The 22,992-nt window shown below is 65.7% G+C and overlaps 1 protein-coding gene and 1 long non-coding RNA gene across 3 annotated transcripts; one reads left to right on the top strand and one right to left on the bottom strand.

Annotated features, from left to right (window-relative positions):
• The first annotated feature begins 2,032 nt into the window (after positions 1-2,032).
• KCNH3 (potassium voltage-gated channel subfamily H member 3) lies at positions 2,033-22,965 on the top strand. The gene is made up of 15 exons (XM_075901957.1): positions 2,033-2,366; positions 11,696-11,929; positions 12,240-12,371; positions 12,779-12,912; positions 13,166-13,415; positions 13,640-13,797; positions 15,130-15,337; positions 16,227-16,508; positions 17,880-18,079; positions 19,181-19,430; positions 20,239-20,453; positions 20,850-21,139; positions 21,487-21,593; positions 21,720-21,796; positions 21,967-22,965. The coding sequence occupies exons 1-15, from the start codon at positions 2,288-2,290 to the stop codon at positions 22,612-22,614; spliced, it is 3,264 nt and encodes a 1,087-aa protein (XP_075758072.1). The 5' UTR covers positions 2,033-2,287; the 3' UTR covers positions 22,615-22,965.
• LOC142818931 (uncharacterized) lies at positions 14,238-16,539 on the bottom strand. Of its 2 annotated transcripts, none has more exons than XR_012896624.1 (3): positions 16,402-16,539; positions 15,145-15,297; positions 14,238-14,898 (listed from the first exon to the last, which is right to left on the bottom strand). It is a non-coding gene; the product is annotated as an uncharacterized LOC142818931 (long non-coding RNA). The 2 variants fall into 2 exon arrangements; XR_012896623.1 differs by having other exon boundaries at positions 15,145-15,324; positions 16,402-16,517.
• Positions 22,966-22,992: the final 27 nt, after the last annotated feature.

The following is a 22,992-nucleotide window of genomic DNA, read 5'->3' as shown; positions in this document are numbered from 1 at the left end:
GAGGGGAGATGCTCCTGGTAGGGGACACAGGAGGGCCCTGCTGGCTGTGCCAGGGGCTGCACAGATGGGGGAAGGAGCAGTCCTGCCCTGAGGAACTTGGTCTGCCAGAGCACCAGCTGCAGGAGGAGGGAGAGGTGCATTGCTGTGACCCCAGCTCTAGGAGGCCTGAGCCTGGCCTGGCCACCGTGCAGGCCCCTCCCTGCCCCTGGAGTTCGCATTCTTCCCAAAGCAGAGCCAGGACTGGGGGCAAGGGGAGAGGGGAGGGGCAGAGCTCAGTGTACACTGGGGTCTTGAGCATCCGCTGAGGAGAGATTCAAACGCGCCAGGCCCAGGGGATTAGCGGAGAGCCCTGACTAGGTTTTGTTTCCACGGGTGGTGCACGTCCACACCCACCTCAGGGACCTCAACCCTTATTCTGCACATGGATGGAAAAGAGCAGAGGGACCGTTGGTGGGGGGGGCTCAGTGCCGGATTTCCCAGCCTCTCGGCCATTAGGCCCCGTGTTTCACAGCGGGCATGACTGGGCAGATGCCCACCCCAGCAGCACTGCAGCCTGCCCCTGCCCCCCACCCCACCCTCAGCAGCATGTCCAGTGCCCGTCCTGCCAGTGACATTGCAGCGTGTCCAGTGCCCGTCCTGCCAGGAGCCCTGCAGGTGTCTAGTGCCCGTCCTGCCAGCGTCCCTGCAGCGTGTCCAGTGCCCATCCTGCCAGTGACATTGCAGCGTGTCCAGTGCCCGTCCTGCCAGTGACATTGCAGCGTGTCCAGTGCCCGTCCTGCCAGTGACATTGCAGCGTGTCCAGTGCCCGTTCTGCCAGTGACATTGCAGCGTGTCCAGCGCCCATCCTGCCAGCAGCCCTGCAGCGTGTCCCTGCCCATCCTGCCAGCGGCCCTGCAGCGTGTCCAGTGCCCATCCTGCCAGTGACATTACAGCGTGTCCAGTGCCCGTCCTGCCAGTGACATTGCAGCGTGTCCAGTGCCCGTCCTGCCAGGAGCCCTGCAGGTGTCTAGTGCCCATCCTGCCAGTGACATTGCAGCGTGTCCCTGCCCATCCTGCCAGTGACATTGCAGCGTGTCCAGTGCCCGTCCTGCCAGTGACATTGCAGCGTGTCCAGTGCCCATCCTGCCAGTGACATTGCAGCGTGTCCAGTGCCCATCCTGCCAGTGACATTGCAGCGTGTCCAGTGCCCGTCCTGCCAGTGACATTGCAGCGTGTCCAGTGCCCGTCCTGCCAGTGACATTGCAGCGTGTCCAGTGCCCATCCTGCCAGTGACATTGCAGCGTGTCCAGTGCCCGTCCTGCCAGTGACATTGCAGCGTGTCCAGTGCCCATCCTGCCAGTGACATTACAGCGTGTCCAGTGCCCGTCCTGCCAGTGACATTGCAGCGTGTCCCTGCCCATCCTGCCAGGGGCTCTGGGCAGAAGGTTCTGACTTTGCTGCGCCAAGTGCCTGTGATAAATCCACCGCCCCCCTCCCTCTCTGCCTTCCCCCGCCCCCGAGTCAGACGCAGAGACCTCAGCCAGGCAGCAGCCCGCCAGGGGGTCGGGCTTGCCCCTTTGCTAGCTCGGGGAGCCGGCCTGGCCCGGGGCCCTTAGCGGGGCGGAGTGGGGGGTGGCCAGGCCCTGGCGGGCGTGGGCGCCCCAGTTGGGGGCGTTGGCCTATCTCTGTTCAACGGTGGGGGACGGACCTGGCCTGGCCCCTGGTGCCGCGGAGGGGGGAGGGAGAAGAGCGGGCCCCTGGGCCCGGCTGTGGACTCGCCCCCCCCCCCCCCTAGCAAAGCCAAGGGAGGACCCAGGAGTCCAGACTCCAGCCCCTCCCCCGGCCCGGCCCCGCGCCCCCGAGCTGGGACTGGACCCGGGAGCGCTTGGCCGGGCAGCGCGATGCCGGTGCCCGTCCCAGGGCTGGGGGCTCTGCCCCGGGAGGAGGCGGCGCCGGGGGTGGCGCTGATCTGGGACCTGCTGCCGGAGGTTGCTGCGGGGTAGCCGCGGCCCCTCCCCTGCTCAGAGCGCCGGCTCCGGCTCCGGCTCCCCCTCCCCAGCTGGGCGCCCGGGGGCGGCCACGCGGAGCAACTTCGGCGGCGGAGCGTTTACACGCGGCTCCGCGGGGCCGGAGCGCTCCGGAGTCAGCGCGGCGCGCGGGGACCGAGCGGCGCGGGGCAGCCGCGCGCTGGGCACCCGGGGTCCGGCCGCCTAGGAGCCGGCGGGCGCGGGGCTCTTTCATCCGCGCCCCGCGGGCGGGCGGCTCAGCAGGCGGGTTCGCGGGCGGATGGCGGGAGCCCGCGCCTGACATGCCCGCAGCCATGCGGGGGCTGCTGGCGCCCCAGAACACCTTCCTGGACACCATCGCCACCCGCTTCGACGGGACACGTGAGTGGCCCCCGCGCGGGCCCTGCGCCCATCGCCCGCGCGTCCGGCCTGCCCCCGGGCGCCCAGCTGGGGAGGGGGAGGCAAAGCGCGGCTCGGGGTCCTGCTGTGCCCGGGTCTCGCCTTCCAGCCCTGACCGGCCCGTCCTGGGGCCCTCGGGCCCTCCCCAGCGCGGCGCCCGGCCGAGCCAGTCTGGGGGTTGGGGGGGGCGCTGGGCCCGGTCGCCGCCCGGACCCGTTGACAGCAGCTGCTCCCTAGGACGCGGGGCGGGGCTGGCGCCATCCCCCCGGACCCCCCCAGAGGCGCCCCACCCGGGGTGTCGTCAGGGCGCGCGGGGCTGGGGGGGGGGCTGTGGAAATCGGGCTGTTTCCGAGCGTGTCTCGTTCACGCCCCGAGCGAGGGAAGTTACCTCGGTGGGAGCCGGCGCAGGGCGGCCGGGCCGAGACCGCAATCGCTTCCCGGGAGGGGGGCTGGGGGGGGGGGGTCTTTGCAAAAGCCACGAGGCTCCACCGGCCAGGCCCTGGGTCTCCCCTTGCTGGGGGGGCTGATTTCCCTGGGGCTCAGCTCCCGAAGTGGCGCCCTCCCCCCCCCGATAGGCCAAGTCCGGAGGGGGGGGGGAGCCCCAAAACGCTAGAAATTCCCCAGCGCTCGTGGGTTGTGAGGGGCTTGGGAACAGAAGGAGCCTTTCCACTGGGGATGCGTTTGCACCCTGCGAGAATCTATAAATACTCGGCTCTCTTGTGTGATACTTAGCAACACACACACACCCCTCTCTGTCACACCCCCCTCACACACACACCCCTCTCTCTGTCACACGCACCCCTCTCTGTCACACACACCTCACACACACACCCCTCTCTGTCACACACACCTCACACACACACCCCTCTCTCTGTCACACGCACCTCACACACACACCCCTCTCTGTCACACACACCTCACTCACACACCCCTCTCACACCCCCTCTCACACACACACCCCTCTCTCTGTCACACGCACCCCTCTCTGTCACACACACCTCACACACACACCCCTCTCTGTCACACACACCTCACACACACACCCCTCTCTCTGTCACACGCACCTCACACACACACCCCTCTCTGTCACACACACCTCACTCACACACCCCTCTCACACCCCCTCTCACACACACACCCCTCTCTGTCACACACACCTCACACACACACCCCTCTCTGTCACACACACCTCACACACACACCCCTCTCACACCCCCTCTCACACACACACCCCTCTCTGTCACACACACCTCACACACACACCCCTCTCTGTCACACACACCTCACACACACACCCCTCTCTGTCACACGCACCTCACACACACACCCCTCTCTGTCACACGCACCTCACACACACACCCCTCTCACACCCCCTCTCACACACACACCCCTCTCTGTCACACACACCTCACACACACACCCCTCTCTGTCACACACCTCACACACACACCCCTCTCTGTCACACACACCTCACACACACACCCCTCTCACACCCCCTCTCACACACACACCCCTCTCTGTCACACACACCTCACACACACACCCCTCTCTGTCACACACCTCACACACACACCCCTCTCTGTCACACACACCTCACACACACACCCCTCTCTGTCACACACCTCACACACACACCCCTCTCTGTCACACACACCTCACACACACACCCCTCTCTCTGTCACACACACCTCACACACACACCCCTCTCTCTGTCACACACACACCCCTCTCTGTCACACACACCTCACACACACACCCCCTCTCTGTCACACACACCTCACACACACACCCCTCTCTCTGTCACACACACACCCCTCTCTGTCACACACACCTCACACACACCCCCCTCTCTCTGTCACACACACCTCACACACACACCCCTCTCTGTCACACACACCTCACACACACACCCCTCTCTCACACACACCTCACACACGCGCCCCTCTCACACCGCCTCTCACACACACACCCCTCTCTCTGTCACACACACCTCACACACACGCCCCTCTCACACACACCTCACACACACACCCCTCTCTGTCACACACACCTCACACACACACCCCTCTCTCACACACACCTCACACACGCGCCCCTCTCTGTCACACACACCTCAGACATGCGCCCCTCTCTGTCACACACACCTCACACACACACCCCTCTCACACACACCTCACACACACACCCCCTCTCACACCCCTCTCTCTCACACACACACCCCTCTCTGTCACACACACCTCACACACACACACCTCTCTCAGTCCCCTCTCACATACACACCTCACACACACACCCCTCTCTCTGTCACACACACCTCACACACACACCCCTCTCTGTCACACACACCTCAGACATGCACCCCTCTCTGTCACACACACCTCACACACACACCCCTCTCTCACACACACACCTCACACACACACCCCTCTCTGTCACACACACCTCAGACATGCGCCCCTCTCTGTCACACACACCTCACACACACACCCCTCTCTCACACACACCTCACACACGCACCCCTCTTTGTCACACACACCTCACACACACACCCCTCTCTCACACCCCTCTCTCTCACACACACACCCCTCTGTCACACACACCTCACACACACACCTCTCTCAGACCCCTCTCACATACACACCCCCTCTCACCACTCTCTCACCCCCTCTCTCTTTCACACCCCCCCTCTCTCTCTCTCTCACACACACACACACACACACACACATCTCACACACAGCCCTCCTGGGGGCTGGTTTGCCACCGCTTGCTGCTGGCCTTCTAGAAAAACTCCCGGGATGATGAGTTTCCACCCAAGACCGGGGCTATTTTCTTTTCTTTTTGGAATAAAACCAGCCTGGGAGACCCATGGCCTGGGAACAGGTGCATCCCTCCAGCCAGACACCCTTACCCTACACACCATCCTCACGGAGTCGGCCCCAGGCTGCTCCCTCTTCTCAGAGATCTGCTGGAGCTGCAGAAACAACCTTGGCTCCCCTCCCCTGGGAATACAAGAAGCTGGTTCTCTCCTGCGGTTGGGGAGAAAGCGGAGAGCAGATCTGCATCCCCACACAGACCCTGGGGTGCTCCAGCCCCTGGGGGTGTTAGATCAAGACAGGCTGGCCCCGGAATTGCTTTAGGACAGCAGGTGTCTGGCCTGTGCTATGCCCCCCCACACACACCTCTGTTCCTGGGTGTGAGAGCTGTACCTGTGTGCGAATATAGACCAGGCCCCTACGTACCACAAGAGTGATGCTGGAGAGCTGTGTGTGTGCGCGAAACGTGGCTAAATGAGCGTGTGCATCTCGAGATGCGACACAGCACCATGCTGTAATCAGGTGTCATCAGCCGACACGCCGTAACTACCCTCGTGCATGTCGGTGAGCTCTTGCTACAGGTGTGTTTCTGTGCTGAGTGTGCACGTTGAGCTGGAAGTCATTTGAGGTACTCACAGGGAGATATTCCTAGTCCAGGGATACCAGGGTGCCTGTGTCATATATACAGTGTGCGTACACACACGCGCGCGCACGCACACACTGTGCACACACACATGCACGCACACATACATGCACACAGTGTCGATGTGTCTATGTTCCAGACGTAAACTACACACAAACCTGCTCTGCCCAACCCCTGACGTGGCCAGGCCAAGCACTCTGCAGTGAGGAAATGCCCGAGGCCCGGGGCAACCTTAAATGCAGCCCACCCCTCCCCCCAAGGGAGCTCTGGCAGGCTCAGTGGCCTGGGCAGCCTGTACCCCAGAGTGAAGCAGGCCCTGCAGGGCTGGGTCCCTGCCTCATTGACTCTGGAGCCAGCAGGGCTGCAGGGAATGGAGCAGGGAGCTGCAGGAAAGGACAGGAGGGTCTCATTGCCAGTTGGATGCTGCCCTGCAGAGCTGGAGTCTGCCCCTGGCCTCAGCCCCCAGCCCCCTGTGCGGCGCTGGGCATGTCACTCATTGCAGAAACAGTGGTAGGGGCTGGGTTCCCCCCCGCCCCCGGCAGGGGCCTCCAGGTCTGGGTGTCTGATGTGAGACAGCTGGCGCCTGGTGGCAGCAGTGCCCGGCCTCAGCCGGTTGAGGGCCGCCATGGGGCCTGGAGGAATGAGCCCCACCTCAAGGTCTATTTCTGCCTCTGACACTCCTGCCCTTTGTGGCCTTGGGCAAGTCTCTGTGTCCCCAGCTGTCCCTGGGGGATCGGGGCTGTTGGTGGGACGAGGGCACCCGAGGTGAGACTGTGAGGAAATGGAGTCTGTTCCTTGCAGGGTGAGCAGCCAACAACAGCAGGAGCTGCTAACTGAGCAGGATACAAACAGTCAACTGTTGCCTCTTTCTCTCTGGGCCCTGCCCATTGCCATGGGCTGGGGAGAGGGTCTGGCAAAGATTGTCCAGCTAAAGTCTCCCTCCTTCCCGCAGAAGCCCTGTGCTCCCCGGGCCTTTCCAGTGCCCGGTGCTGCTGCGTCAGCCTTCACATGGCCCTCAGCCAGTTCCCTCCCGTGGGTGTGCATGTGCGAGAGATCACACCAGCATGGCTGCTAGGCTGGGAGAGCGGGCGCAGACGTGCCCAGGTTGCTGCTGTAGGGTCTGGGTGCCAAGGAGGGGGTATGATACCACAGCTGGGGGGCTCGCTGTGTCAGCCAACCCTGTGCCAATGGGCTGGGGAGGTATGTTTCCTGGTGCTGCGTGCCAGGATGGGTAGGGCTAGGGATGTAAACGCCCATTGACTTGGCTAACTGATTACCTGGTTCACTGATTAAAGGGGGGGTCAGGTGAGGACCTGCTCCAAGCCCCATTGATTAAGGGTGAGGCTTACAGGTTAACTGGTTAAACCTTCGAATCCCCAGTAGTTACAGATATTGATTGGTTTCTGCTATTTCCACGCCAGTTCATCTGATGAAGTGGGTTTTGCCCATGAGAGCTCATGCGTCTGTATGTTTTGGTTAGGCTCTAAGGTGCCACAGGACTCCTAATTTGTAAAGTCACAGGCTAACATGGCTACTGAGATCCATAGAAGGGGTGGTTTTAGGGTTACTGTCCAGTCCTTCAGGGCACTTGGAAGCTGTCAGCCCTTCCTCTGTTGTCACAGTCCTGCAGTCGGTTCCCGATTGTGTCGATCTCTGATGGGCACTGGCACCTCACCAGCCAGTGCCCGGCAGGGCCTCCCCAGCTGCAGTTTCCCCCAGGTGTTTTGCAGAGGAGCGAATAAATTCAGCACCTTGGCCAGCACCCCGGGTTCACTCCAGCCCCGTGGGTCCAATCCGTGTTGCCAGAGGCCCTGGCTGGGGACAGGGGCCTCTCATACCCCTACTGGGAATCGAGTTTCCCTGTGAGCTTGGGGGGCTCCGGATGTGGATCTGGCTGGCTGTTCCTGGGGCCAGCAAACATCCAGGCTGGACACATGGGTCTGACTGAATTAGCCCCAGGGAGACTGAATTTAGTTCCCAGCCCTGCCACAGACACGTTGCCACTCTGTGCCTCAGTTTCCCCTTTCCGGGTCTGTTACTCTGTGCCTCAGTTTCCCCTCTCCAGGTCTGTTACTCAGTGCCCAGTGGGGCTTCAAGGTACTACTGTAACCCACGGAACAATCCCCCTGGAACCAAAGATGGCAGTAGGGTGCACTCTCCTCTGGCAGTCAGCTCTGGGCCCAGTGCAGCATGAGCCTTGGTGCAGAGATCAGCAGGGGGCGCTCTCCCCGGCAGTCAGTGCTGACCCCAGTATCTCCCAGGGTGGCACTAGGGGGCACTGTGTTGCAGAGAAGGGCTCAGCAGGGGGCGCTCTCCTCTGGCAGTCAGTGCTGACCCCAGTATCTCCCAGGGCGGCACTAGGGGGCGCTGTGTTGCAGAGAAGGGCTCAGCAGGGGGCGCTCTCCTCTGGCAGTCAGTGCTGACCCCAGTATCTCCCAGGGCGGCACTAGGGGGCGCTGTGTTGCAGGGAAAGGCTCAGCAGGGGGCGCTCTCCCCTGGCAGTCAGTGCTGACCCCAGTATCTCCCAGGGCGGCACTAGTGGGCGCTGTGCTGCAGGGAAGGGCTCAGCAGGGGGCGCTCTCCCCTGGCAGTCAGTGCTGACCCCAGTATGTCCCAGGGCAGCACTAGGGGGCGCTGTGTTGCAGGGAAGCTCAGCAGGGGGTGCTGTGCTCTGGCAGTCAGTGCTGACCCCAGTATCTCCCAGGGTGGCACTAGGGGGCGCTGTGTTGCAGGGAAGGGCTCAGCAGGGGGCGCTGTGCTGCAGGGAGGGGGGCTCACTAGGCAGGTGCCATTTCTCAGATGAGCCGTGTCACAGTGTCCTGTCCATTCTTGCGCAGGCTCCTGCCCCTGGCATCCCTCGTCCCTGTGCCTATGGGGCTGGGTTTGGGAGCTGCATTCTGGATTCTAACCCTCACCTGCCCCCCTGGTCCCTCCTTCCCCCCCATGCAGAGCTACCCCCATGGGCTGGGTCGTACCCCCTACAGGGCACACGACTGAGGGGAGACCAGCACGGCCCCGGCCGTGAGCGAGCGCTCGCCCCGAGTTGGTTCTACAGACAGACTACTTTCCCTGAGTAGGCGGAAGGATACGGTTATAGACAGCAGCACGTGGTGTCCCCGGGTATAAATAGCCTTCGCTGGGAACAGAACAATAGCTCTGCCACCTGTGCTGGGGCCGGGCCCTAGGGAAGCAGGAGCTGGGGGGCGGGTGAGGCTGCGTGACTGTCCCCCCCCCGCCCTGCGCCCCCTGCACATGCCAGCTCACACGCACACGCGTGCTGCTCGCACGGGGTCACACGCCATGGGGCAGCACAGGGGCTGAGCCGGGGTGGGCTGGAGGGGAGCCAGGCCAGTGTCACTGGGGGGATTGGGGGTCACTTTGTCCTACACCCAGGTGCCTGCGAGCTCCAGGAAATGACCTCGGCCCTGCCCCATTCTACTAAGTTTGTCCCTGGGGCAAAGCTCAGAGCTGGAGGGGTGGGAGGGGGTGTCTGGTTGGGGCAGGGAGGGGCTGGGAGCCAGGACATGGGAGGTCTAGGCCTTGCTCTGGGAGGGGAGCACTCAGAGCCCTGGGAGCAGGAGATGTAGGGCCCATTCCCAGTCCAGCATTGCTCCACTGGGTGGCTGGACAAATCCTGCCTCTTCCCTGCCTCAGTTTCCCATATTTGAAATGGGGGGTTAATTCCCCCTCCCCCGTGCTTGTGTCTCTAAGTGCCCGACTCCCTGGGAATGGGGGGACAGTCCTTGCTCAGGGAGCTGCTGTGCTATAAATACCCACCCCCGCCCCCTCCCCAGCTTGCAGTGAGTAACAGCAGCAGGCAAATTACAGAGCAGGGCCCCAGTGCCTGCGGCCCCAGCCAGGCTGCCCCCGGGTGCCTGCAGCACTGAGAGCAGCTGTCAGCCTGGCGTGCTCAGGGGGCAGCGAGGGTCTGGCTGCTCCCTAACTCCCTTTGACTTGCCGGGGGACTCAGGCCTCCAAGCCCCTTGGTTTCAATGGGGGAGGGGCTCGGGATGGGGGCTCACATCGGCAGAGGCGGGTTCCTCGGGGGAGGTGCGGGGTGCAAACGGCAGAGTGACCAGGCGGCTCTGGGGCTGCATCCGCGTGGCGAGGCCTGATGCCGGGCTCCCTGGGCTTCTCCCTGTGCCCTTCTGAGCCCCACGTCTGGGTGCAAAGGGGGCGCTTGGAGGCAGGAGGCAGCAGAGGGCTAGTGGCAACGCTGCCCAGGGATTGCTCAGCCCCCAACTGCAGCTGCCTCTGGGGTGGGACGCAGCAGCTGTTGAGCAGCAGGTAACCAGGCCGCCCAGGTGTCTGCAGTTCAGGGCGGTTTACGCTTCGTCGGCAGTCTCCCCGCCTGGGCACCTGCTGTCTCTGTGGTGCCTGGGGGCAGAGCCAGGCTGGGCAGGGAGAGGCTGAGCCTTGGAAAAGAGCCCGAAAGGAGCACGTCTCTTATTCAGAGAGCTGGGCCCGCCCGGGATCTGGGGGCTGGAGCCACAGGCTGAGTGATCCCCTCGGGGTCTGGAGTTGGGGGAGCAGCCAGCCGGCGTGTGTGGGTCCTTGTCCACGAGCCTGGCACTGCTCACCCAGCTGCCCAGGGGAGTTTGGGCCCGAGGGGCCCACAGCGTCTCCCCTGCGCTCAAGGCGCGCCCCAGCCACAGGGATGTGGCAGAGCCTGGGCTGAGCCCCAAGGTGCATGGGGGTCAATTTGGGGGACATCCCATGGCCCAGCCACCCACTAACACCCCTCCTCCCCGCTGTTCCCATTCTCCCAAGGCGTGAGCCTCTTCCTGTGACTGGCCCAGAGCCAGCGAGCCCAGCTGGAAAACCGCTGCAGCCCCCCCATTGACACAGCCCCACGGCACAGCCCCCCTCCCCTTTCTCCCCATAGGCTGGCACGGGCCACTGCAAGTCCCTGATTCCAGTGCACCCAAGCCCGGCGCCCAGGTTCGAGTGAGGCTGCGGCCCGGCCCAGTGCCTGGATCCAAACGAGGCTGCAGCCCAGCTGCTGTTGTGGGCAGGGGACGGAGGCCGTGCCAAGTGCTCTCAGCTATTGTTTTGTTGAGGCGCTGGGCCCATCTGGGCTTTGCGGCTCAGCCAGCCTGGGGTGCAGCAGCCTCAGGGGAGCGTCTCCGGCAGCTGAGCCCAATTAGCTGGTGGCGCTGCCCCGGAGGGGGGGGGGGAGGGGGGCTGTTACCTGGCTGATTTAGAAGCTGCCTCGCTAATGTGCGGCTGCTGGTCTGATCAGACAGGGCAGGGGCCCGGGACAGGACTTTTCTTTGCTCCCTCCTGCAATATCCCCATTAGCTTTGGGCGCTCGCGGTACATGCCCCAGCAGGGCCGAACGCTGGCCCCACAGAAAGCCAAGATCCTCGAGGTGTGGGGCAGGGGTTGGGGGGCTCCAGGTTTGAAACTCACCTCGGGGTGGGGGTCAGGCTGAAAGCGGCTTCTCTCTCCCCACCGCCCCCCCACGCTCGCATTTCCCCCCCCTTGCTACTGTTCAAATGCAAATGTATGCAAATGAGGCAGGGCTCAGAGTGGGCTCCCGCTCTCAGCTGGTGCCAGCAAGGCGGGCTCTGTCCAAATGGCGCAGCGATGACTAACTGGGAGCAGCGGGGTAAAAATAGCCAGGGTGGGGCCTGCGGACACCCCCGGGCACGTGGCGAGATGGGGGGCGGGGGCAGCCGATGCCCCCCGGCCTCTGCTGAGCGGCTCTTTAGTAGAGAGCAGGAGCCATAGAGCCCCTCCCCGACCTTCCCATCTCCCCATCCGCAGCGGGACCGCTGGCCGGGCTCCCCACACCCTGCCCTGGTGCCTCCCGGCCCTGCCCCATCCCCATGCTGCCCCCTCGTGTCTTGCAGACAGTAACTTTGTGCTGGGCAACGCGCAGGTGCGCAGCGCCTTCCCGGTGGTGTACTGCTCCGACGGCTTCTGCGACCTGACCGGCTTCTCCCGGGCCGAAGTCATGCAGCGCTGCTGCGCCTGCCCCTTCCTCTACGGGCCCGACACGAGCGAGCGCGTCCGCCAGCAGATCCGCAAGGCCCTGGACGAGCACCAGGAGTTCAAGGCCGAGCTGATCCTCTATAGGAAGAGCGGTGAGGGCGTGGCCGCAGCCTTTGCAGCTGCAGCTGGGAGCTAGGATGCCTGGGTTCTCTGCCCAGATCCGGGAGGGATTACAGGGCAAAGGGGGCATGGGAGGGATTACAGGGCAAGGGGGCATGGGAGGGGTTGGGGGGCATGGGCTGGGAGCCAGAACTCCCGGTTCTCTCCCCAGCTCTGCCTTGCTGCGCAGACTCAGAGGAAAGTCCCTGGCCTGTGTTGTGCCTCAGTTTCCCCTTCAGGTCTGGGGGAGGGAGGGGCATGCACAGCACTCTGGGCCGTTAGCAGCTCCTCGTTGTCCCACAGGTGCCCCGTTCTGGTGCCTCCTGGATGTGGTGCCCATTAAGAATGAGAAGGGAGAGGTGGCGCTGTTCCTGGTCTCTCACAAGGACATCACCGACAGCAAGAGCCGGCCGGGCGCCGAGAGCTGGAAGGAAGGTGCATGGGGGGCCGGGGTCTGGAGCAATGCTGGGGGGGGTCTGCAGGCAATCTCCATAGCAAATGGGCCTTAGAGACAGTGGCAGGTACTGGCTAAGCAAATTGTGGGCCCTTCAGAGCCTGGGCTGCGTGCAAGGTGACAGCCTGCTACTGCTGCCCTCTGATGGAGCGCTGCCACTGCCCGCTCTGAGCGGAGAAGGGCCCAGGCTGGATCCGGGGGTTGCACGTTGCATGGGGTGCCACGGCAGCACACGCACACATGCGTGTGACGGTGCCTGGCTGCACAGAGTCAGAGCTCTGCCGTGTAGAGGGCAGGGGCTGCGGCGGGACAGATGGACACTGACCCCCTCCCATTGGACCGCCCCCACCCCCAGGGGCCATAACTGCTGGCTGCTCTCTCTCTCCAGCAGGTGGGAAGCGCCGGTTCAGCCGGGCTGGAGCCAAAGGGTTCAATGCCAACCGGCGCCGGAGCCGGGCGGTGCTCTATCACCTCTCCGGGCACCTGCAGAAACAGGGCAAGAACAAACACAAGCTCAACAAGGTACATGGAGGGCGCTGGGCTGGGAGTGGGGGGCTGGGGCTAGTGGCAGGTTGGAGGGGCCCAGGGGAAACCAGGGGGTTGTGGGTTGGAGGCATCCTGAAGAGGGCAGAGGGGCTGCCTGGGTCAGAGGGAGCTAGGGGAGAGCAGGGGGACTGCCTGGGTCAGACAGGCCCAGGTCACAGGAGAGCAGGCTGGTGGGTGGTCCTCTGGGACAGGGGCTGCCCCCCATGTTGACCCCCAGCTCCTGGCCCAGGGCGTGTTTGGCGAGAAGCCGTCGCTCCCCGAGTACAAGGTGGCTGCGATCCACAAGTCGCCCTTCATCCTGCTGCACTACGGCGCCTTCCGGGCCGGCTGGGACGGGCTCATCCTGTTGGCCACGCTCTACGTGGCCGTGACGGTGCCCTACAGCGTCTGTGTCGGCGCCGGCTCTGACGAGGGGCTCCCGGCCGCCCGCGGGCCTCCCAGCGTCTGTGACCTGTGCGTGGAGATCCTCTTCATCTTGGGTAAGGGCCCCGGGTGCCAGGCCCCCGCCCATCTAGCCCGGCCCTGGCTCTACTGGTGCCCCTCACTCCCCACCCGCAGCCCCTTGGCATCCCAGGCCTGGCTCTTTGGTTCGTGCTCCTCGCGGGGCAACCAGCCAGGACCCCGCCCCCCTGGGAGCTACGCTGAGGCTGTTGAGCTCGGTTCACTGGTGACGTTGACCCCGCGTGCGCTGTGCTCTCTGCAGACATTGTGCTCAATTTCCGCACCACCTTCGTCAGCAAGTCGGGCCAGGTGGTGTTCGACCCGCACGCCATCTCCCTGCACTACCTCACCGGCTGGTTCCTGCTGGACCTGGTGGCCGCGCTGCCCTTCGACCTGCTCTACGCCTTCAAGGTCAACGTGGTGAGTCAGCCCCTCCCCCCGCAGGCGTGGGCTGGCTGGCACCCACCCAGAGAGGGGGACCCCAGGACTGGGAGTCACAGCCTGCAGGAGGCAGGGAGGCTGCCAGCAGAGCCAGGAATTTGGCTCCCCTGGGCCAGAGTCAGCCCTTCCCCAGACCCCGCTCCAGTCCCCATCCATCTCTTGGGCCCCACTGTCACACGGGGGCTGGAGAGCAGCACTGAGAGCGTCCAGTCAGGGAGAACTGCTAAGAGACAGGGCTACGGGCAGCCCGCAAGTGGGGGCCCTCCACTACAAGGCACCCCGAGCCCGTCGCGCGGAGCACTTCTGTCTGCCACGCTGGGCAGCAAAGTCTCCCCAGAAATTCCCTCAGACACTCCCATTCTCTGTGCCACAGCCAGCTCCCACCTTACACAGATGAGAGGCTGTGACAGTCAATCGCACCAAATCCGAACAGGTTCGTCCCGTCCCAAAGCACCAGCCATGTTCCCAGATCGATGTATAACGCAGATCTTACCCCCAAAAGCACACTGTGCCAACCTGTTAGAATCCAATAGCTACAGACAGGAAGGAAGGAAGGAAAAATTGTTAAAGGAATCAAATACACGCATCAGCTGCAAAGTTCTTGGTGCAGGCTTGAAATGGGGATGGAAAAAACTGCCGACTTAAGTGAAGTCCACAGCTGGGATGGGTCGTTCAGTCCTTTGTTCAGAGCTTCAGTTCGTAGCAACAGAGCTGAGAAGCCGGCCTGAAGACCAAATGGGGGAACCTCCAGGGCCCTTTATCTGTCCTCGGCCACGCCCAGGGACTCCCACGGTTCTCCTGTGTGAAGGTGCATCCCAAGATGGGGTTGGTCACGTGAGCAGGTCGCCTGCCGATGTGGGACCTGCCCCAAGCCCGCCTTCCAGAGCGCAGGAAAGTCCGTTCAGTGCAGCGGTGCCTCCCACGCTGCGTTGTCCATCGACTGTCCCTTGATGGGCCGCTCGATCTACTAGCCACCCCCGGGCTGCTTGGCTGACGCCTTGCGGGGGGGCGTGTTACTCCAGCTCACGTTTAAAATACGGGCACAGCCAGTGCCCAGGCGGTGGGGAGCAGAAATGACACCTGGTCGTACAACTGGAATCAGCGCGCACGGGCCTTGCACACACCCCTCGCTTGGCCCCCGTCGGACAGGACTTGCTGCGAGCACAGAACAATGATTCCCACCCACCAGCACTGGCCCTGTATTGGCCTCAGTCCTTCCCAGCCGGGTCCCCATGGCAGCCCCCCCCCTGCAGTGCCCTTCCCCCGTGAGGGGCAGCACAGGTGGGACTCTCCCACGCTCTCTCCCTGCAGTATTTCGGGGCTCACCTGCTGAAGACAGTGAGGCTCCTGCGCCTGCTGCGGCTGCTGCCCAACCTGGACCGGTACTCGCAGTACAGCGCTGTGGTGCTCACGCTGCTCATGATCGTCTTCGCCCTGCTGGCCCACTGGGTCGCCTGCGTCTGGTTCTTCATCGGCCGCCTGGAGATCGAGAGCAGTCGCGCGGAGCTGCCAGAGATCGGTGTGTGGGGCATGGGTACCCCTGCGCGCCCCCAGCGGGTGCACCCATCACTGTACATCACACGTGCGATCGCACGCCCAGTCACAAGAGGCGTGCACCCAGTGTTCTGCACCACACATGCACAATCACACACCAGTCACAACAGACCAGCCACAACAGGTGTGAACTTGCCATGCTGCATAATACGGGTGCAATCGCACAGCCAGTCGCAACAGGCATGCACCACGTAGGAGCAATTGCATGCTCAGTCACAACACGTGCGCCCTTGCTGCTCTATACGGCACATGCACAATCACAATAGGCCTGCACCTGCACAACGTCTGTGGTCTCCCACCCAATTGTAACATGTGTGCACCTTCCTGTGACACACGTGCCCATGCAGGGGTGCATGGATACCTGTGTGCACATCCTGCTGTCTCTGACATCTCCCTCCCGGAACGGGCGCTACTTGGGCTGCACACACAGTCTGGCACCCAGCGCCCGCAGTCGCACGTGTGTGTGTGGTCTGGTGAGTGTGTCGTGGCCACTGTCTGTGCCCCCACATTGTTGGGTATCACCAGCCCCCAGGGGACACAACACCCCAGCACCCATGGCCGTGTGTCATGGTCGGACACCCCGCCCCCAGCCTGAGCGTGTCAGTACGCACACGCATGTGCCTGCCCAGACACACGCACAATCATACACCTTAAGATTCCCCTACTAGGCCCATCTCCCTCCTCCCCTACCAGCCTGCCCTGGCCTTGCTCACACTTTGAGGCAGGCGTCCCTCTGGCTGAGGGCCCAGCCCTCTCCCCCAAACGTTTCCCTCGGCCCCTCCCTGAACTCCCCCCAGCTTGGGGTCTGGTCTTGCCCTTCCCTGGGAGGCACTGATCCCTCTCCCCCACCCCAGGTTGGCTCCAGGAGCTGGCGCGTCGCCTGGAGACCCCCTACTACCTGGCGCGGAAGAGCTGCAGCTCCCCTGCCAACAGGACGGGGCCGACGCTGCCCCCCGGGGCCAACTGCAGCCTCAACGGCAGCGGCTGGGAGCTGCTGGGGGGCCCCACGCTGCGTAGCTCCTACCTCACCTCCCTCTACTTCGCCCTCAGCAGCCTGACCAGCGTGGGCTTCGGCAACGTCTCGGCCAACACCGACACCGAGAAGCTCTTCTCCATCTGCACCATGCTCATCGGGGGTGAGGGGGGCAGGGAAACAGGGCACGGGCAGGGGGGCAGGACACTGGAGTGGGGGGATTGCAAAGCAGGGGGCACTGGGGAGGCAGATCAGTAGGTATTGGGGGTCGCTGGGCTCTGAGGCCGTGGGGGGTGCTGACACCGTGGGTGGAGGCAGGCTTGGTGAGGGAGGGTACCAGGGTGAGGGAGGTGCCCAGGGTGGTTGTGTGGGGGCAAGGGGAGGGAGAGGTGTAGGAAGGTCACCAGGCAGGGTCCGGCTCCCGCCCCCCCGGTCTCTGTGCCAGGGTCCCAGTGACCCTGTTTCCTGGGCACGTTGTATCCCTGCCTCCTAAGGTGGGCAGGGGCTTGCGCGGGGGGGGGGGGGGCTGGGGAAATGGGGCTTCAGGGGGATGCAGCCCCCACCCCTGCAGGCCTGCGCCCACCCCATCCCCACAAGCTGACTCGCGCTCTGGATAGAGCCATGGGCAGTTGCCATGGAGACGGGTGAGCGCCTGGCGTGTGAGTGGGTGGGCAGGCGGGGGCTTCGCCCACAGACGCTCCGAGGGGCTCGCTAGCCGCAGGCATCGCCCCCCCCCCCGCTGTGCCCCCAGCTCTGTCAGTGCCCCTCGCGCCCGACCCGCAGCCCCCAAAGGCGTCACTTTTACAAAGCCCCTGGAGCACGGGCTCAGGCCAGCACCATGTTGCACGGAGCCTGCCCAGGCCCCATCCCACCACACTGACACCCCTGCTCCCCTCGCACGGCTTCCTGACCCCATCGCACGGCCACTCACACACAGCTTCCTCCTCCCCTCGCACGGCCAGCCTCACATGGCATCCTGCTCCCCTCGCACGGCTTCCTGACCCCATCGCACGGCCACTCACACACGGCTTCCTCCTCCCCTCGCACGGCCAGCCTCACATGGCATCCTGCTCCCCTCGCACGACCAGCCTCACGGTATCCCGCGCCCCTCGCACATAGCTTCCTACTTCCCTTGCACAACCAGCCTCACACGGCATCCTGTTCCCCTCGCACGGCCACTCACACACGGCTTCCTCCTCCCCTCGCACGGCCAGCCTCACATGGCATCCTGCTCCCCTCGCACGACCAGCCTCACGGTATCCTGCGCCCCTCGCACATAGCTTCCTACTTCCCTTGCACAACCAGCCTCACACGGCATCCTGTTCCCCTCGCACGGCCACTCACACCCAGCTTCTGAGTCCCCTCGTAGGGCCACCATCACATGGCATCCCACTCCCCTCGCACAACCAGCATCCCGCTAGCTCTCACACAGCCACGCTCACAAGGCACCCCATTCCCCTCGCACGGCAGAGCCACACAGCATCCTGCTCCCCTTGCACGGCCCCCCTCGCACAGTCTCCCACTCTCCCCACAGCGCTGATGCACGCTGTGGTGTTTGGGAATGTGACGGCCATCATCCAGCGCATGTACGCCCGGCGCTTCCTGTACCACAGCCGCACGCGCGACCTGCACGACTTCATCCGCATCCATCGCATCCCCAAGCCGCTCCGGCAGCGCATGCTGGAGTTCTTCCAGACCAGCTGGGCCCTGCACAACGGCATCGACACCCACGAGGTGAGCGCCGTCCGCCCCAGTGTCGCGCCCCTCCCCCAGCCCGCCACCCCTACGTCTCGCCCCTCCCCCAGCCCGCCACCCCCCCATCTCACCCCCCCAGCCCGCCACCCCCACATCTCACCCCTCCCCCAGCCCACCACCACCCCATCCCTACATCTCACCCTTCCCCCATCTCACCCCTCCCCCAGCCCGCCACCCCCACGTCTCGCCCCTCCCCCAGCCCGCCACCCCCACATCTCGCCCCTCCCCCAGCCCGCCACCACCCCCATCCCTACATCTCACCCTTCCCCCATCTCACCCCTCCTCATCCCACCACCCCATCTCACCCCCTCCCCCAGCCACTGCCCCCCTCACCCCTCCCCCAGCCCACCCCCATCCCTACATCTCACCCTTCCCCCATCCCGCCACCCAACCCTTCCCCAGCCGCTGCCCCCTCTCATCCCTCCCCCACCCCCATCTCACCCTTCCCCCATCTCACCCCTCACCCGCCACCACCCCCACCGCCCCATGTTGCTCCTTCCCCATCCTGATGCCACTCATCCCTCCCCACCCCATTGGCCCGCTCCTCTCTCACCCGACCACCCTCTCACCCTGCCGCCACCTCACCCTCCCTCACCAGGCTGCAGCCTCCCCCCCTCAGCCTTCACACCTCCCCTGCCAGGCCGCAACCCTCACCACCTCCTCCCCTCCTCCACCAGGGTGCTGGGCCCCCCAGCCTCTCCTTGGCTCTCACCCCTCTCCCATCCCAATGCTGGGCCCCACAGCCTCCCAACCCCCATCATCCTGCTCCTCCCCAGCCAGGCCACAGAGCACCCCCCCCAGCCCTCCCCACCCCCTGCGTGCAGGGCCCCCCGGCCTAGAGCAAGGGGGGGGGGGGGAGTCAGGCCCCGGGGAGCAGCCTGTTTTCTCTCGCCCAGGGTTGGGTTTTTGTTGCTCAGGCGTCTCCCCGGCCCGCAGAGCAGAGCAGAGCAGAGCAGAGCACGCTTTCCGGGCCAGGGGAGGAGGCGGGGGCCTGGTGGGTGCAGGGCGGCCTGAGTTCGAGTCGGGCCCCCTCACCCCTGCCCGGCTCGTTCACGCTGCTTTTCCCCTCGGCCCGCCCAGCTGCTGCGGAGCCTGCCGGACGAGCTGCGGGCCGACATCGCCATGCACCTGAACAAGGAGCTGCTGCAGCTGCCGGTGTTCGAGGCCGCGAGCCGGGGCTGCCTGCGCGCCCTGTCGCTCAGCATCAAGCCCGCGTTCTGCACGCCCGGCGAGTTCCTCATCCGCCAGGGCGACGCCCTGCAGGCCCTCTACTTCGTGGGCTCGGGCTCCATGGAGGTGCTGAGGGACGACACCGTCCTGGCCATCCTAGGTCTGAGCCCTGCTGGGCGAGGGGAGGGGAGGACGGGGCGGGGAAGGGCTCCCAGGCACGGTGCCAGCTAAGCCGCACCTTTTACTGGGGACGTGTCCCTCACTCCCGCCCTGCAGCCCCTGCCAGCCCAGCCCCCCCCAGCCCTGCCAGTGCCCCCACTCCCCCCCCCGGCGCCCCTGCCAGCCCAGCCCCCCCCAGCCCTGCCAGTGCCCCTCACTCCCCCCCCAGCACCCCTGCCAGCCCAGCCCCCCCCCAGCCCTGCCAGTGCCCCCACTCCCCCCCCCGGCGCCCCTGCCAGCCCAGCCCTGCCAGTGCCCCTCACTCCCCCCCCCAGCACCCCTGCCAGCCCAGCCCCCCCCCCAGCCCTGCCAGTGCCCCTCACTCCCCCCCGGTGCCCCTGCCAGCCCAGCCCCCCCAGCGCCCCTCACTCCCCCCCGGCACCCCTGCCAGCCCAGCCCCCCCAGCCCTGCCAGTGCCCCACACGCCTACCCCCAGCCCTGTCACTGCCCCTCACTCCTGCCCCGCAGCCCCTGCCAGCCCAGCCCCCCCAGTCCTGCCAGTGCCCCTCACTCCTGCCCCGCAGCTCCTGCCAGCCCAGCCCCCCCAGCCCTGCCCGTGCCCCTCACTGTCGCTCTGCATCCCCTTGCTGAGCCAGCCCTGGCTGTGTGGTACAGGGATGGGGCCGAGTGCCGCCACTGGGGGGGTTGTGCGGTCTCAGCGAGCCCAGGGCCGAGGCTGTGCCCCGGAAGAGCTGTATCGCCCAGGGGAGGCACCAGGCTGGGCATCAGCGACCCGCCCTCTGTCCTAGGGAAGGGGGACCTGCTCGGCTGCGAGCTCTCAGCCCAGGAGTGCGTGATCAAGGCCAACGCGGACGTGAAGGGCCTGACCTACTGCGACCTGCAGTGCCTGAGCCTGCGGGGCCTGGGCGAGAGCATGGCCCTCTACCCCGAGTTCGCCTGCAAGTTCCGCCAGGAGATCCCCGCCCACCTCAGCTTCAACCTGGGCGGGGGCGCCGGGACCCAGGTGAGGGGCGGGGCCGAGGGCGGGGCCTGTGGGCCAGGGGCAGGGCCTGTGGGCCAGGGGCGGGGCCTGACCTGCCTGACACAGAGCGCCCCCCAGTGTTTGGCTGGGCAACAAGCTGGGACATCTGGGGCAGGGGTCCAGCTCCCGCTGTGCTGCCCCCATTGCTGTGCTGCTCTTGCCCCCACCCCCCAGGCAGGGGGGCTGTGGTGCCCCTCTGGGCAAATGGGAGCCCCCTCCCCCAAGCCCTCAGTGAGCAAAGGCCCCTGGGGAAAGGCTAGGGCCCTGGTCCACAAGCTGGGGGGGTAGGAAGACCAGTGCACCCTGGGAGGTGGGGGCAGGGAGGCCCCCCCACCAGCTTGCCCCCCACCCCCAGCGCTGCCCCCTCCTGCCCCGCAGGCTGACACCGGCTCACTAAGCGACGAGGACAGCCGGCTGGCCACGCTGGAGAAGGCAGCTGAGGCTGCACAGGGTGCTCCGGTGCCCCCGCCTCGCTCGCTGGCCGGCCCAGCCCTGGAGCCCGCAGAGGCGCCGTCCAGCCCCCAGCTGCCCCCCGGCCACGTCCCCAAGCTGCTGTCGCCCAGGCGGGGTGCCCTGCCCCGGCTGCGCCGCCTGCCACCGGTGCCCGGTCCCCAGGCTCTGCAGCTCCACAGCCTGCCCTGGATGGGGCCTCCTGACCTCAGCCCCAGGTAAGGGGGGGAGGGGGCTGCTGAGGCCGGGGCGGGGGCTGTTTCCTGGAGGTTACCCCAAGGATGGGCACTCGGCCTCCTGGGCATGCGGCTCAGCCCTGCCCACGTGGCTTTAGGCAACGACCCCTCGGGGAGGTTTGTGGGGGGTGGCCCCGAGGCTGAGCCATTCAGAGATGCGCAACTAGGCAGCCCTGGGCTAATAGTGGGGGGGCCGGGGGAGAAGAGCCCTACTTGTCCCAGCCTTGCCAGACACCCCAGGACTGGCGGTGGGAGGGAGCTGGGCCGGGTGGCCTGTGCTGACTGGCGGGGGATGGAGCCCCCCGTGACAGCGCCGCTCTCCACTGCAGGGTGGTGGATGGCATCGAGGAAGACGCCTGCGGCTCGGACACACCAGTGTTCAGCTTCCAGGTCGGCCCCTCGGGCCCCGACTGCAGCAGCCCCTCCCCTGGGCCAGGTACCACCAGCACCGTGGGAAGGGGCTGGGAGCCGGGGCTCTTTCTGGGGTGGGGGGGGCTGTCCTGGGCTCTCCCCCCTGTGCGGGCAGGGCTGGGCGCTGACCCGCTGTCTCCCCTTGTCCCAGAGAGCGGGCTGCTCACCATCTCCCTGGGTGCTGCAGAGCTGGTGGGTGCTGATGCCATGGAGAAGCTGCAGCAGACAGTAAGCATGGGGGGGCTGAGGGCAGCACTGCCCTACGTGGGGCCCTGGGGGTGGGGGAGAGCCTTGGCAGGCAGCCCCAGTGTGGGTCTCCTGCCTGGCTCATGGGCTCCACGCTGCCATGGGGTGCTGGCCCAGCCTGGCCCCAGCACTCACCCTCTCTCTGTCCCCAGGTGGCTGAGCTATCGGGGCAGGTCCTGCAGATGCGCGAGGGGCTGCAGTCCCTGCGCCAGGCCCTGCAGCTCTTCCTGCTGTCCCAGCCGCCGGCTCCGGTCGCCCGTCCCGAGGGCGCGGCCTCCTACGCGGCTGCCGCCTCGGCCTTTCCCGGCGCCACCCTGCTGCAGCCGCTGCGCGTGGAGACGGGCATCCCGGCTTTCTTCCTGCACAGCCCCGCACCCGGCCCGTGCCTCAACGCAGCCTGCTCCCGTGCCCGGCCTGCGCCCCCATGGGCGTGGGGCCTGCCTGCCACCCACAGCTCCCCCTGGCCCCGGCCCAGCACCCCACAGACTGCAGCTGGGGGGACAGATGCAGAGCTCGGGGCTAACGAGGCCCCTGCCACGGGGGAGCTTAGCAGCACGTGGCCAGCTGCCGGCCCAAGGGACCACGCTGCTCCCGTGGCAGCACCGGTCTCCCCTGCCCCCCACGGACACCACGGGGCCACGAACCCGCCGCAGGCTCCACCAGCCGCTGAGACGGATCCTCAAGGGCCTCCAGCTCCAGCCGCTTTGCCTGTGCCCTGGGACCCGCCCAGCCTGGAGATGGTGCTGCTGGGCTGCCACAGTGCCCCCTGCTGGCCCCGGGAGGAGGGCACAGGCATGTGAGCGTGAACCACCCCCCCCCCCCACCACCTGGGATTTTTCTGCACCTCCTGGAGAACTAGGGGGCCTGGCTGCGCAGCCCCAATAGGGAGCCCCCTGGGCACCGGGCTCAGGCCTCGTTCTCAAAGACTCCTGAGCGCAGCAGGGCGAGGGGCCACAGGAGGGTCCAGCCCAGAACTTGGTTCCACTCACCCCCCCGGGCACAGCTTGCCCCAGCCCAGCGAACAGGGGCAGGGCCCCGCCGGCCTGTGTAATGGTGGGGAGGGAGCAGAGGGACCCCCTTGCCTCCCGCCGGGGGAGGGCAGTGGAGCTCCCGGGGCCTAGGGATCCCCCCCCCCCCTTTTTACATTAAAATTGCTGCATTTTGAGCTCCGGTCTCGT

Source organism: Pelodiscus sinensis, chromosome 19 (assembly GCF_049634645.1).
Source record: "Pelodiscus sinensis isolate JC-2024 chromosome 19, ASM4963464v1, whole genome shotgun sequence".
NCBI classification, from domain to species: Eukaryota; Metazoa; Chordata; order Testudines; family Trionychidae; genus Pelodiscus; species Pelodiscus sinensis.
Note: the sequence above shows the minus strand (reverse complement) of the source record. Positions and strands in the feature narration are given on the sequence as shown.